The sequence below is a fragment of the Schistocerca cancellata genome, chromosome 4 (assembly GCF_023864275.1).
Source record: "Schistocerca cancellata isolate TAMUIC-IGC-003103 chromosome 4, iqSchCanc2.1, whole genome shotgun sequence".
Classification (NCBI taxonomy): domain Eukaryota; kingdom Metazoa; phylum Arthropoda; class Insecta; order Orthoptera; family Acrididae; genus Schistocerca; species Schistocerca cancellata.
In genome coordinates this window covers 64,167,201-64,180,691 of record NC_064629.1, presented here as the reverse complement: position 1 = coordinate 64,180,691, position 13,491 = coordinate 64,167,201, and the positions used below count along the sequence as shown (strand labels likewise).

Below are 13,491 nucleotides of genomic sequence, written 5' to 3'. Positions count from 1 at the left end.
TATTGACAAACAAACAAACAAAGAAACTGCTGCAGGCATGAGGCCAAGAGTTCAGCTTTATGCTTTGGAAGATCTGAATCCTAGACAGATCAAGAGTTCAGCTTTATGCTTTGGAAGATCTGAATCCTAGACAGATCACTGAGTTCACATAGTGTTGTTTTGTGTGGTTCTCCAGATGGTGATATTGGTGTAAATGTAAGGTCATTGTCACTGGGAGATGATTGCACTTTTCCAGCTGTATGTGTTGGTTCAGCGTCATCGCTATCACTGCTTCATGGTGGTACATGTGAGGGTACAGGAAATGATATTCCTTTGCCATGAGCTACAGGGCAAATGACAGAAGGGGTGTCAAAGTATTGAATATTCCTTTTCCTCTTTGTACTGACTCTTTTCCTCAGAGGAGATACCATACAAAAATAACAACTCAAACACGATTTGTGGGTTCACTCCAATAGCGGACACACCAAACTTCAAGGAGACATTTCAGTGCTTTAGTTAATGGTCACCTTCTTGAACCACAAATAAAATCTGCACACATGTAACAAAACTTATCAGGTTTGTTACTGCAAGTGCACAGAATGTAGTGCTTATAACACCCCATAAGTGTGATTGTGAAACATAAACACCTTATTTAATTATATCCCTGAACCAGAAGAAAATTTTAACTTTGATATTTGTGTTTAGTGTAACTTAATCTATAATGTGTGTCTACTTTCATTTCTGTAAAAAATAAAAAGTGAAAATTTGTGGACCAGTCTTACAGAGGCTAACACCAAATATTTTCATATTCAGTTAATATGGATTGAATTATTCAATAATGTTTGCATATTCTGTTTGCAGGAAAATTTTCTGTCTCATTTATATAAAACTGGAGTTCTGACAGGGCCACTCTTGCATAACATTTGAAGTAATATTACACCTTCAGGGTGTTCCCAACAGAGACAAAAAATTAAATTGCACTTTATTTGTGTTGTTACTGTACAGGACATTTACTATGGTAGTGATTTTGTTGATCAGTTTTTATGCTATTACATGTGTATTCTTCAGCACTATTATAGTGTCACACCAATTAGTTGAATTGGGAAATGGATGGGTAGCTGTTGCTTCGTCTAAAATTTAAAATCCAAATAACTCTTATCTACTTTCATAGTAGATCCATGAGACATCTTTCTACTACTGATAGCCCCATACCTGCTGGAAGCACACACAGAATAGTTTTCTTTGTATGCAGAAGTAATACTGTAGACATCTTCAACTGTGAGATGATTATGACACTACTAGTAGCCATATCATCTGGAAGCACCTGCATAAACGGGGATTTTATGACCATTGTCCCACCTTCATATGGGCCTTTCTTTTCACCAAATGTTTTTGTTAGTGTGTACAAATAGGCAAAACATTACTTTCATCAAAAGTTTTTGTTAGGTTATACAAATAGGCAAAACATTACAATGAAAGTCTGCAACCTACTGTGAGTAACACCATTACGGAATTAAAAAAAAAAAATGCTTCCCAAAATTCATAGCCCTAACGATCCCATTATAGCCAATTATTTTGCTCCTATGGAAAGAATCTTAGCCCATGTTGACCAACACCTCCAATCTATTTCCCTCATCCTATGAAAGACACAAACTACTTCCTTCAGTGTCTCTCATCTGTCGCCATCCTCACTCATCACTGTTGATGTCTGCTACCTATACACCAACATCCACCAAGCCCATTGCCTTGCTGTTGTTGAACAGTGCCTCTCCTAACATCCCACTGACTTTACACCACTCCATTAATTATACACTTGAAAAACTGCATTATGAAAAGCGTAGTTGCTGCTCACCATAGAGTGGAGATGCTGAGTCACAGGCAGGCACAATGAAAAAACTGTCAGAAAATGAGCTTTTGACCAACAAGGCCTTCATTGGAGATAGAAAACACACACACACACACACACACACACAAATGCAACTCTCACACACATGGCCGCAGTCTCTGGCTGCTGAGGCCACTTGTCGATGGACAATATTTGTTTTTGTATTTCAGAGTCAGCATTGTTCTTAAAGTTTACTTCTGATCCAAGGTAAGTGAAACTGCACACAACATCAAACCTATTGAACCAGTTTCTATTAACAGACACTCATTAGAATATTTTTTTTTTTTTTCGTTACAGGCATATACTTAGTTTTCCCTTCATTCACCTGTTGCAACTATCCTTTTCATAATATTGTTACATTCAATCCTGGATTTTCCATTGCTGAAAAACTACATTCTTACACACAGCTTCTTCTTCTGTGAAACAATCAAACCCTTGACACAGCCTAGGTCATCTCCTTGGCAACCTCCAATGCAAGAGCCATCCATAGGAAAATTTCTAGCCATCCAAAATCTCAAACCCCTGGTCTGGTTCACATTCATTGATGATATCTTCATGATCTGGACCTGGGTTAGAGACACACTCCCTGCATTCCTCTATAGTCTCAACATCTCTACCATCTGTTTTACCTGATTCTCCTCACCCCAGCATGTCATTTCCCTGGACATTGACTTCCACCTCTCTGATATCTCCATATACATGTCAGTCCTTTTCAAGCCCACTGGCCATCAACAGCACCTACATTTTGATAGCTGCCATCCCTTACACACAAAAATGTCTATTCTATACAGTGTAACCTCCCATGGACTGTGCATATGCAATGACAAGCAATCTATTGCCCTGAATTCTGATGCACTTTGGTGGATGCTTCACAATCCCTGCCATTTTGATCTGTCCAGTCCACCTGGTTTCATCATATTGAATATCTCTGTAATCATTCTGTCATTAACTCTCAGTACATGTCTTTAGTGTCCATGTTTCTGCACTGTAGGTTAGCACCCGTCTTACTAAAATGATTTAAGTTTTTATGAACAGCAACTAAGATTTTAGATATTTTCTGAGGTGGTGTTAGTACTTGTTGGTGGACAATATTTGTTTTTGGATTTCTGAGCTGGTGTTAGCACTTGTTGGTGGACAATATTTGTGTTTGGATTTCAGAGTCGGCATTGTTCTTACAGTTTACTTCTGATCCACGGTAAGTGAAACTGTGCACAACATCAAACTTATTGAACTTGTTTTTTTGAACTTATGTTCATTAGGATAATTTTTCTTAGTTACAGGCACATACTTAGTTTTCCCTTCATTCATCTGTAGGCCCATCTTTCTGGCAGCTCTTTCAAGACTTGTGGAGGCTACTTTCATTGCTACTGGTGTTCTTGCAATTATATCAATACCATCTGCATACTAGCACCTGAAATGATTTGTGCAAGTTAGCCCCCCTTGTATTGATGCCCACATTTCATATAACCATTTCTAAGGTTATATAAACAGAATTGTGCTGCCATACTCCGTTTTTTGTGGTCGCAGCATTTTATATCATATTCTGTGTCTTAATTTGATTCTGGTTGTTTCATATAGAAGCTCTCATTAAGATATTAAATTTATTATTAAGAATCCTTAACTCTTCCATCATTATATACAGTTCCCTTCTGTCAGTACTGTTAAAGGGTAATCTACAATCTCCTCTTGGACACTAACATGACTCATCATAAAAAGCATCCTTCTCTTCATCACTCTTCTCTTCAGTTAGAACATAAAATAAATGTTGAGTGGCACCACAGCCTGGTATAAGTCTTTCAGTTGGATGCCACTTCAGTGACTTGCTTGTCCTAGAAACCAACAGCACTCAGTGGTCCCCATATGGTCACCGATATAAGTACTAGCCAGACCCAATGTTGCAACATGAGAACATATGAGACTATAGTTGAAGAATTTTTCTCTGATTCTGAGTCTGCACGAGCTGTGAGATTTCCTCTGGAGGTCCATAATAATATCTCTTTTCTCTTATGTACAATAAAACTGGTACCAAATGCGTGAACTCCATTTTTTTCTCTTTTTTGGGCAGCCATTAAATATCATGTGATTCTTCTTCTCTATCACTCCTTCACCTAACCATCTCTCCTGTTGAATAGCTGTAATATCTAGTCTGTACTCATACCCTGATCAAGTAATTTCCTTTAGAGCTCCAGCTTCATAGAGAGTTAGAACATTCAGTGATCCCAATCTCAGTTCCTTCAGGTGTGGGCTAGTTCAAAGTAAATAGGCCAGATTTCATAAAATTTGATTTTTACAGATTAGGTTGTCAGCCCAGCATCATCCCCCAGTGGTCCTGTAGCGCTGATATTCAGGGTTGACTTCCTCAGCTGGTGGATCCCCATTTTAAAGCATTAGGAACTTGGGTTTTCTCCCTTGGATGACTGAGACATATATGTAAAGTTTACTGTTGCCCCCCTCAGCTGGTGGATCTCCATTTTAAAGCATTAGGAACTTGGGTTTTCTCCCTTGGATGACTGAGACATATATGTAAAGTTTACTGTTGCCCAGGGGCTGTGGCAAGTGACTCTCCTAAGAGTCATCAGGTGCATTTTCTCTGATGTTTCAGCAGATATTTGCAAGTTTGTTTTTGCAGTGTGTAGCTGGAGTCAACCCCGACAAAAACTTCTTGTGATGCCCAGTATCAAGAGAAAGCATTTGTTTATTTCCCATTCCAAACAAAATTATTTTTAAAGCACAATTGTATGTATCCAATTGGTAGAGCAATTTCAAATTAGCCTAATGCAATATGTGTTTTATCAATATGTATTAACAGAGACAGTAGAAGACGAAGAATAACTGGTACTCCAGCAACAATAGTAGAATGTTGTTGTATGGTGTTAGCAGACAGCATGGGCCAGTGCAGTTCTGTCACTCCCAGAGTACTGATTATTCTTCTTGTTTTACCGTCTCTGTTAATATGGATGGATAAAATGAATATCGCACTACACTAATTTGGGACCACTCTGTTGAATGGGCTTATAAAATTGCACTTTAAAAATAATTTTGTTTGTAATGGGAAACAAATTAATGCTTCCTGTTGACACTAGGTATCATGGGGAAAGACATGATGATTAGTATTTGTTTTGGATGATGGCAGCTACACATTGCAAAAATGAAATTGCAAATATCTGCTGAAACTCCAGAGAAAATGGGCATGACGACAACTTGTGGGGGAGGGTGGTTGCAAAAATAGGAACATCAAAAGGCACAGTTTTTTTTTATTTTGTTTTTCTTCATTGTGTCGTAAGTAGTCTTTAGTAGTCTTGTTTGTCATTGACATCATCAGCAACAGCATCATCATAGCAAAAGTACTGTTTCTTTAATAATGAATAGCAACTATTTGATGAGTACAGTAATGATTATTCCCACTCCAGATTATGACAGAATTATGTTTTTCACTTTAACCAACTTCCCTAGGTCATTGATGAAACATTGTAAATTATTAAACGAGAAAACAAACACTGGAAACTCCAGGTAGGAATATGTAAGTGTGTTTTAATTGAACCTGTTCGCAACTTGACACATCTTTACAATAAACAAGAAAACACATTTTTTTTTATTTGACATGACCTGGATTGTGTACAAAAATTTTTAGAACATAAGCAATACGTGAGCAATAATTATTTCTTACATGCAGTCATAGTATTTACTAATCATGGACATTTGAAAACTACCACCCACAGTTAAACTGATGTAGTTGATTCATTTCAAGCAAATTATTAATTGTTAACAATATGTGAAGATATGTTATACTGTTGTTCACTCTCTCTTTCTTCCTTTTTTAACAGTCGGTGCTGGAAGAATTACCACAATGCTCTCAGTTTTTAAGAGATTGGCTGGTAAGTCGGAGAATGGGCCACCAAATTGCCGACCCGGACACCAAGCTATGTCACATAGCTTACAAAGGAAGTTTGCTAAAGGCGTGCAGTATAATAGTAAGAACTGACTTTTTTCTTTGTTGTTTAAATATACAGAATATTTCCTCATCAGCCATGTAATTTATTTATATCCATTTTAAAAAAGCATGGAAATACAATCTGGATATAAGATCAGAAGCTGTAAGCTACTAACTGTGTAAAAGTATGTAATACTTATCTTTTTACCAGTTGCAAAAACTGAACTGGCTAAATCAGAATGAGAAGCCATATAGAGTAGTAAGACAACTGATATTACGATTTTGTCAACACATTTGTGAGTTTAGCCTCGTCCTCACTACAGATGGGTCTCTCTCATCCTGGGGTCCGAGTTACCTGCACATTCTATTTACTCTTACCTAACATAACCCCTTTCCTCCTCCATGAAGGAACTATTAAAGCACTTGTATAAGGATTCAGGGACATAATGGCTCAGTGCAAATAAACATAAAGATCCCTAGTGTTATAGGGCAATGTGTGGTCTGCAACTGAATATTACGTCTCTACAAATTTCTTTATTTGATGTGCTATTTGGATCACATTATCACTTCAGATCCTGTAGAAGAGGTACACAGTGACAGGGCAGCAATTTCCTTTTTCTTTTTATTTTTGTTATGGGGAGAGGGGAGGGGGGGAGAAGGCGTACAAATCCCTGTCCAGCCATTCAGACATAGGTTGTCCACAGTTTTCCTAGATCACTTGTAGCATGTGCCAGGACTGTTCATTTGAGTGGGTCGTAACCAGAGTGTACCCTTGTCCTTCCTCACTTCAAGCTGGTACTTTGTATGTAATGGCCTTCTTGCCTATGGGACTTTAAATCTTAATCTTCCTTCCTTCCATTACTAGAAATGTTGAAAGTGGTTTACTGTGAAATCTGTGTTACACTTACCAAAGTACCAATACTTAGGTCTGTCATCTCCAAGAAATAACAAACAACACTTGTTAGTTATTTGGGAGGACAAAGAACATAAGATTTTTCAGTTGACAGTGGCAGTACTAATGTAACACACTGTTCGTATGTATCACATCATTAAAAATCTTATACTGCAAACAACAAAAAATATTTTCATGTACTATCCCCTATGTACCAGCTGATAAATTATCTGTGAAGCATTCTCATTTAATATATGGAGAAATTCAGATACCAAATCTACAGTGTTGTTGCCTTTGTACACTTTCACTTTGTTCATCGCCTGAGTGAACTTCAGATTCAAGTTTTGAATATTATGGTCCAGTATGAGATGATTCCCCATGAATATGACCCCAATTTTTAAGTTCTTGGAACTGTTTGGGGAGAAGTTAAATTACTGTTTAATTGCTTTCTTTTGGAATCATCTCCTTCAGCGAATATCCTATTTGCTGGAAAATATTATAAACAAGCTTATGGAAGCTGTGATGCAAGGGTGTTTTCAAAAAGAAATGAGCCAGAAGTTTTAAAATGAAAACCACTGAAAGTGTTTGCATTGCCAGTGCCTAAAGGAGGAGGTCCGCACAACAGCATTGAGGCTGCAAATTCTAGAGGGGCATGGGTGGACACCATGTGAAGACAGAGTGAGCATGTGCATGCATCAACTGTCCACTGCACTCAGTAGTACTGAAAACAGAAAAATGGAGACATCAAAAGAAGAGCAAAGGGATGTTGTGCATTTCCTTACAGTGGGAGCACAGGGAATGGAAATTCATTAATGAATGGCACAAGTGTATTGAGAGCACTGCATGTTCGTTGCAGTTCTGTTGATTAATCCGATGCCTGGGGCAACAGCTGTCACTGTAAGCAGCTGGCCTTCAATAATAAGGGCATCCACCTGCTGGACAATGGTATCAGTAATGTGGGGTGGCATTCCACATCACTTGTCATCAGCTGATGACATCTGTCCTTCCTGGAATCTCTGATGCCACGTCTTGACTGTTGCGGTGGCCATACGCTTGTGCCATTCTTCAATGAATTTCCGTTTCCCTCACACCTTCCTCTGTAAAGAAATGTACTACCTCCATTTGCTCTTCTTTTGAAGCACCCATTTCTCTTTTTTCAGCACGACTCATTGCAGTGCACAGTTGATGCGTGCATGTGCTCACTGTGTCATCCCGTGGGAGTGTGCCCATGTCCTTCTAGCAATGAGTTTAGGGCTTCAGCGCTCTTACATGAAACACGCCTTCTTCTGTAGACAGTGGCATTCTGAGTTTGTTGGTGGTTTTCAATTTACAGCCTCCGGCTCTTTTTGAATGCATCATATAGATAGCTCCATCTCACAAGCTGGTGTGAAACTGTTAATGACAGAATACCTTCAGGTGCACCTGCATGTATGTGTGCATGCACATAATACTTTTTAAGACAACTGCTCATTCTGACACAGGTTTAAGTAATTTTATAGTAATTTTATTCCTCTGTTGTTCACTTTTACAGCCATGGTATTACAATGTAAGAACAAAAAATATAATTAATATGTTCAGGCATTTACATACTAACAAGATTAGTGTGCCAAGTGTGGGGAGGGTAGTTGCCTGTGTCTTGTAGAAGGACTCGTCCCAGAATTTGTCTGAAGTAATTTATGGAAATCATTAAAAACTTAAATCATTTTGGCTGGATGGGAATTAGAGCTCCATCCTCCCAAACAAAAGGCTAGTCTGTTAAAAGCAGTGCAATCTCATTTGTTTTATCCCTGGTGTACAGTAGTGTTTTGTTTATACGTTCTGGCAAATAAGTTATTTTATGATATAAAAAACTAGATCTACACTGTTCATTACTTTCTCAACACTAATCACTGCTCACACTGTATACACACTATCAGCTGATGTTTTACCCATTTTAAGTACTCTTGTTTCAACACAATTTGAGATGTGTGTTAAAGGTCTTTAAGTCATGTGGCAAAACAATCCTGTCATCATCATTGATGTAAAGGTATTATAATACAATAATGTCCTTTGAAAATGTTACTGTGAATAAGAGGCAGACACACTTGTGTTGCAGCCATAAAGAATATAATCGCCAACAATATTATGAATGGGATGACAGTGTGTCATCTTTATAGTGAGTAGCAATCTATCCTTTTCATAGTATTGCTGATATTCCAACCTAGGCTTTCCATTGTTTGAATATAATCATCAAGACTTTTTGGAACTCCTGACCTCTGTTCATCCCAATATAAAATTTTGCATGGTGTTTAAAAATGTGAGTAGCTACCTTTTCTCACTGTGATTATCAAAAGATGTGTGTGGGTGTAGCACCCAGTGACATTTTCATTGATGCCAAGAACCTACAGTGTCTCACAAAGAAATTCCATGCTAAACACTGTGACCCATAGGGCTGACATACTGGTAACACTAGCTGACAAGGAGAACCTGATAATAGAATAAATGCGTATACACTGAAGAGCCAAAGAAACTGGTACACCTGCCTAGTATCATGTAGGGCCCCAGCAAACACACAGAAGTGTCGCAACATGATGTGGCATGGACTCTACTAATGCCTGAAGTAGTGCTGGAGAGAACTGACACTACAAATCCTGCAGGGCTCTCCATAAATCCGTAAGAGTATGAGGGGGTGGAGATCTCTTCTGAATGCTGAATAATGTTCATGCCTGGGGAGTTTGGTGGCCAGAGGAAGTGTTTAAGCTCAGAAGAGTGGTCCTGTAGCCACTCTGTAGCAATTCTGGATGTGTGGGGTGTTGCATTGTCATGTTGGAATTGTCAGAATGTACAATGGACATGAATGGAAGCAGGTGATCAGACAGGATGCTTACATATGTGTCACCTATCAGAGTTGTACCTAGGTATCAGGGGTTGCATATTCCTCCAACTGCACATGCCCCACAGCATTACAGAGCCACCACTAGCTTGAACAATCCCCTGCTCACATGCAGGGTCCATGGATTCATAAGGTTGTCTCCATACCTGTGCACATCCATCCTCTCGATACAATTTGAAACAAGACTTGTCTGACCAGGCAACATGTTTACAGTCATCAACAGTCCAATGTCAGTGTTGATGGGCACAGGTGAGGCATAAAGCTTTGTGTCATGCAGTCATCAAGGGTACGCGAGTGGGCCTTCTGCTCCAAAAGACCATATCAATGATGTTTTGTTGAATGGTTCACACGCTGACACTTGTTGATGGTCAACCATTGAAATCTGCAGCAATTTTTGGAAGGGTTGCACTTCTGTCATGTTGAATGATTATCTTCAGTTGTCATTGGTCCTGTTCTTGCAGGATCTTTTTCTGACCACAGCGATGTCGGAGATTTGATGTTTTACTGGATTCCTGATATTCATGGTGCACTCATTAAATGGTCATAAGGGAAAATTCCCACTTCTTCGCTACCTTGGAGATGCTGTGTCTTGGAGATGCTGTGTCTCCTAGCTTGTGCGCCAACTCACTTAAATCTTGATAACCTGCCATTGTAGCAGGAGTAAATGATCTATCAACTGCGCCAGACACTAGGGGTGTTACATAGGTGTATTTGAATACACATGCCTATACCAGTTTATTTGGCACTTCAGTGTATAAGTGTTGTAGAAGATTTTATTGACAGTGAATTACAAATTGTGATAGAGCAGCACAATAAGATAATAGAAAAGTTCAAGAAGGAGCAACATTTACCACAGGAGAATAATACCACATCGTGTGTCTAATTTTTTTATAAAATGGTAAATCTCACTGACGTAGTTTTTGAACCACATGAAATCAATAGTCTCAGCAAAGGTCTGAACTTTAATGTTAAGTATAGACCACATGACAAATTGATTAAGTGTTTAGTTGCTCATACAAAAATAGCTGTAAATCAGTTAGTAGGTTCAGCAACATACAAAAACTCAATGACAAATAAAGTAGTACAGGTTTTTGATAAATATTTGTGCAACAGTAGAAGAGGGGAGGAACAAGTGAATAATAGAGATGTAGTACAAATACATGCCATTAAAAATATATATCCTAAAAAATACTTCTGGTCTCCCAGAGTCAGATAAGGAATTACAGATACTTAATGACACACACCTTTTTTCATTAGATGTCACTAACTTATACACCAACGTCCTAATCAATGATACCATTGAACTGATCAGAAAAAATTGAATTGCAATAGAAGTCTACATATTCCAGTAATTGTGGAGGTAATAGATGGGTTAAAACTTGTGTTGCCACACAATTACTTTACTTTAATGATGGTTTCTATAAACAACCTCCAGAGTTAACAATGGGATGTTATTTAGCTGAAGTGTTAGCCAATATCTTCATCAATCACATTGAAAATAAGATCCTAAACAATGAATAAGATGTCACAGACAGGATTATTATCTATAAAGGATATGTAGATGACACCATCATACTAGCCAATGGTAATGATGTAGAAGTCAGTGAAATTACAATGTGTTTAATAATGTCCATCCAAATTTAAAATTCGCTACAGAAAGAGAAAAAGATAATAAAATTAACTTCCTGGATCTACAGATATCAAAAGCAGATAACAAACTAGCCTTTAAGATATACGGAAGCATATTACCACAGATATTACTAATCATGAAACATCCTGCCATGCCATGAGATATAAGCATACGTACTTCCGTAGCATGATTGACAGGTTGCTAAGAACCCCCATGTCTGCTGTAAACGTTAACAATGAAATAAATACACTGAAATTGGTAGCTGCAAGTAATGGATACCAAGAACTACTAGTTGACAATATCTTACAGAAAAAGGAAAAAGCTAAAAGACATAGAGAAAATCAGAATATTACCCTAACTGAAGACGAAAGTATTTAAAAAAACCAGGTACATAAGTTTTCCGTATGTAGGTAGTATCTCAGACAAAATAAACAGTGTATTTTGCAGAAGGAATGTGATGTTGGCTTTCCAAACTTATAACATCATTTCAGCAATACTGCAAAAGAACTTAGGTGCAAAAAGTCAGTATATGACAGACCAGGTGTCTACAAAATTAACTGTCAACAATGCGAAAAGTCTTACTTAGACCGAACTGGGAGGAAACTAAAGACAAGGTTTCCTGAACACACACAACAGTCTAACACTTTGGCTCTAGGCTTCCATCTTAAGCTTGTAACCACATAATAGGTACCATTGATGAGAATATGAAAATACTACATCAGGCAAAAAATGGAGTTAAGTATGAACCTTCTGAAGGAAATTGAAATCTTTTGTAACTCTAAGAAACGTCCAAATGATGTTCTAAATGAACAAAAATATTTGGAAAATAAGGCTTTCTTAGAGAATTTTTTTTGGTGTCTTTCACTTACCTGATTCTAATCCAGAACTTGTCTGTTTGAATTCTACCACTACTCGTCCCTCTCACCCCCACCCCCCCCCCACCCCCCCCAATCCCCTTAGGCTTGTCTTCATTATAAACCTTATAGCTTAGTTTTATAATATGAAAATATTGCCTGATGGACATGTAACCCATTTTATGTAGCATTTTAATGTCAACATGTGATGCTAATGAAATTTTTTCTAATACCTCCTCTGCTGTTTCTTCATTACACAACTGCAGTACAGCTAGATTGTATTATGGTTTCTCATACATGTAACTTCTCTCCTGTTGTTTTACATTGAGTATGTTAAACACTCATTAATTCTATGTTTAACTTTTATTGTATTTGACAAGAACTTCTGGTCAATAAGTTGCCTTTGCCTGAAGTATGTTCTTACTCCCAGTGCTGTTATGTATGTAACCATCATTTATTTATTTATTTACACGTCAAGTTTCGTAGGACCAAATTGAGGAGCAAATCTCCAAGGTCATGGAACGTATCAGTACATGAAATTACAATATAAAAGTAATAATTGATAAAAATTAAATGTTTATGAACCTGAAAAAAGTCAAGCCATAGGTTTAGTAAACGCAGTCAACAATACAACAAGAATCAGCTTAATTTTTCAAGGAACTCCTCAACAGAATAGGAGGAGGAAACTCTTCAGTTTCGATTTGAAAGCATGTGGATTACTGCTAAGATTTTTGAATTCTTGTGGTAGCTTGTTGAAAATTGATGCAGCAGTATACTGCACACCTTTCTGCACAAGAGTTAAGAAAGTCTGATCCAAATGGAGGTTTGATTTGTGCCGAGTATTAGATGAGTGAAAGCTGCTTATTCTTGCGAATAAGCTAGTAGTGTTAACAAGAAATGATAGTAAGTGGTGTTTTTTTTAGAGGCCAATGTCAAAATACCAGACTCGTTGTGAACAGAGGTCGACAGGAGGTTCCTGAACTTACACCACTTATTGCCCGAGCCGCCCGTTTCTGAGCCAAAAATATCCTTTTAGAATGGGAAGAGTTACCCCAAAATATAACACCATATGACATAAGCAAATGAAAATAACAAAGTAGACCAATTTTTGTGTTGAACGATCACTTGCTTCAGATACCGCTCGAATAGTAAAAATGGCGGCATTAAGTCTTTGAACAAGATCCTGAATGTGGGCTTTACCCGACAGTTTACTATCTATCTGAACACCTAGAAATGCAGACTGTTCAGTTTCACTACTCATATGCCCATTCTGTGAAATTAAAACATTAGGCTTTGTTGAATTGTGTGTTAGAAACTGTAAAAACTGAGTCTTACTGTGATTTAACATTAGTTTATTTTCTACAAGCCATGAACTTATGTCATGAACTGCACTGTTTGAAACTGAGCCAATGTTGCACACAACATCCTTTACTACCAAGCTAGTGTCA

General features: G+C 37.8%; 1 protein-coding gene across 2 annotated transcripts in view; it reads left to right on the top strand.

The window, feature by feature from the left end:
• LOC126183359 (rab-like protein 6) overlaps positions 1–13,491 on the top strand; it is a 190,875-nt gene that overhangs the window by 28,936 nt on the left and 148,448 nt on the right. For both annotated transcript variants that reach the window (XM_049925276.1, XM_049925277.1), the window contains exon 2: positions 5,689–5,835. In XM_049925276.1, coding sequence (XP_049781233.1) covers positions 5,712–5,835 — 124 coding nt within the window. In that variant the 5' untranslated portion in view covers positions 5,689–5,711. The remainder of the gene's footprint in view (positions 1–5,688; positions 5,836–13,491) is intronic.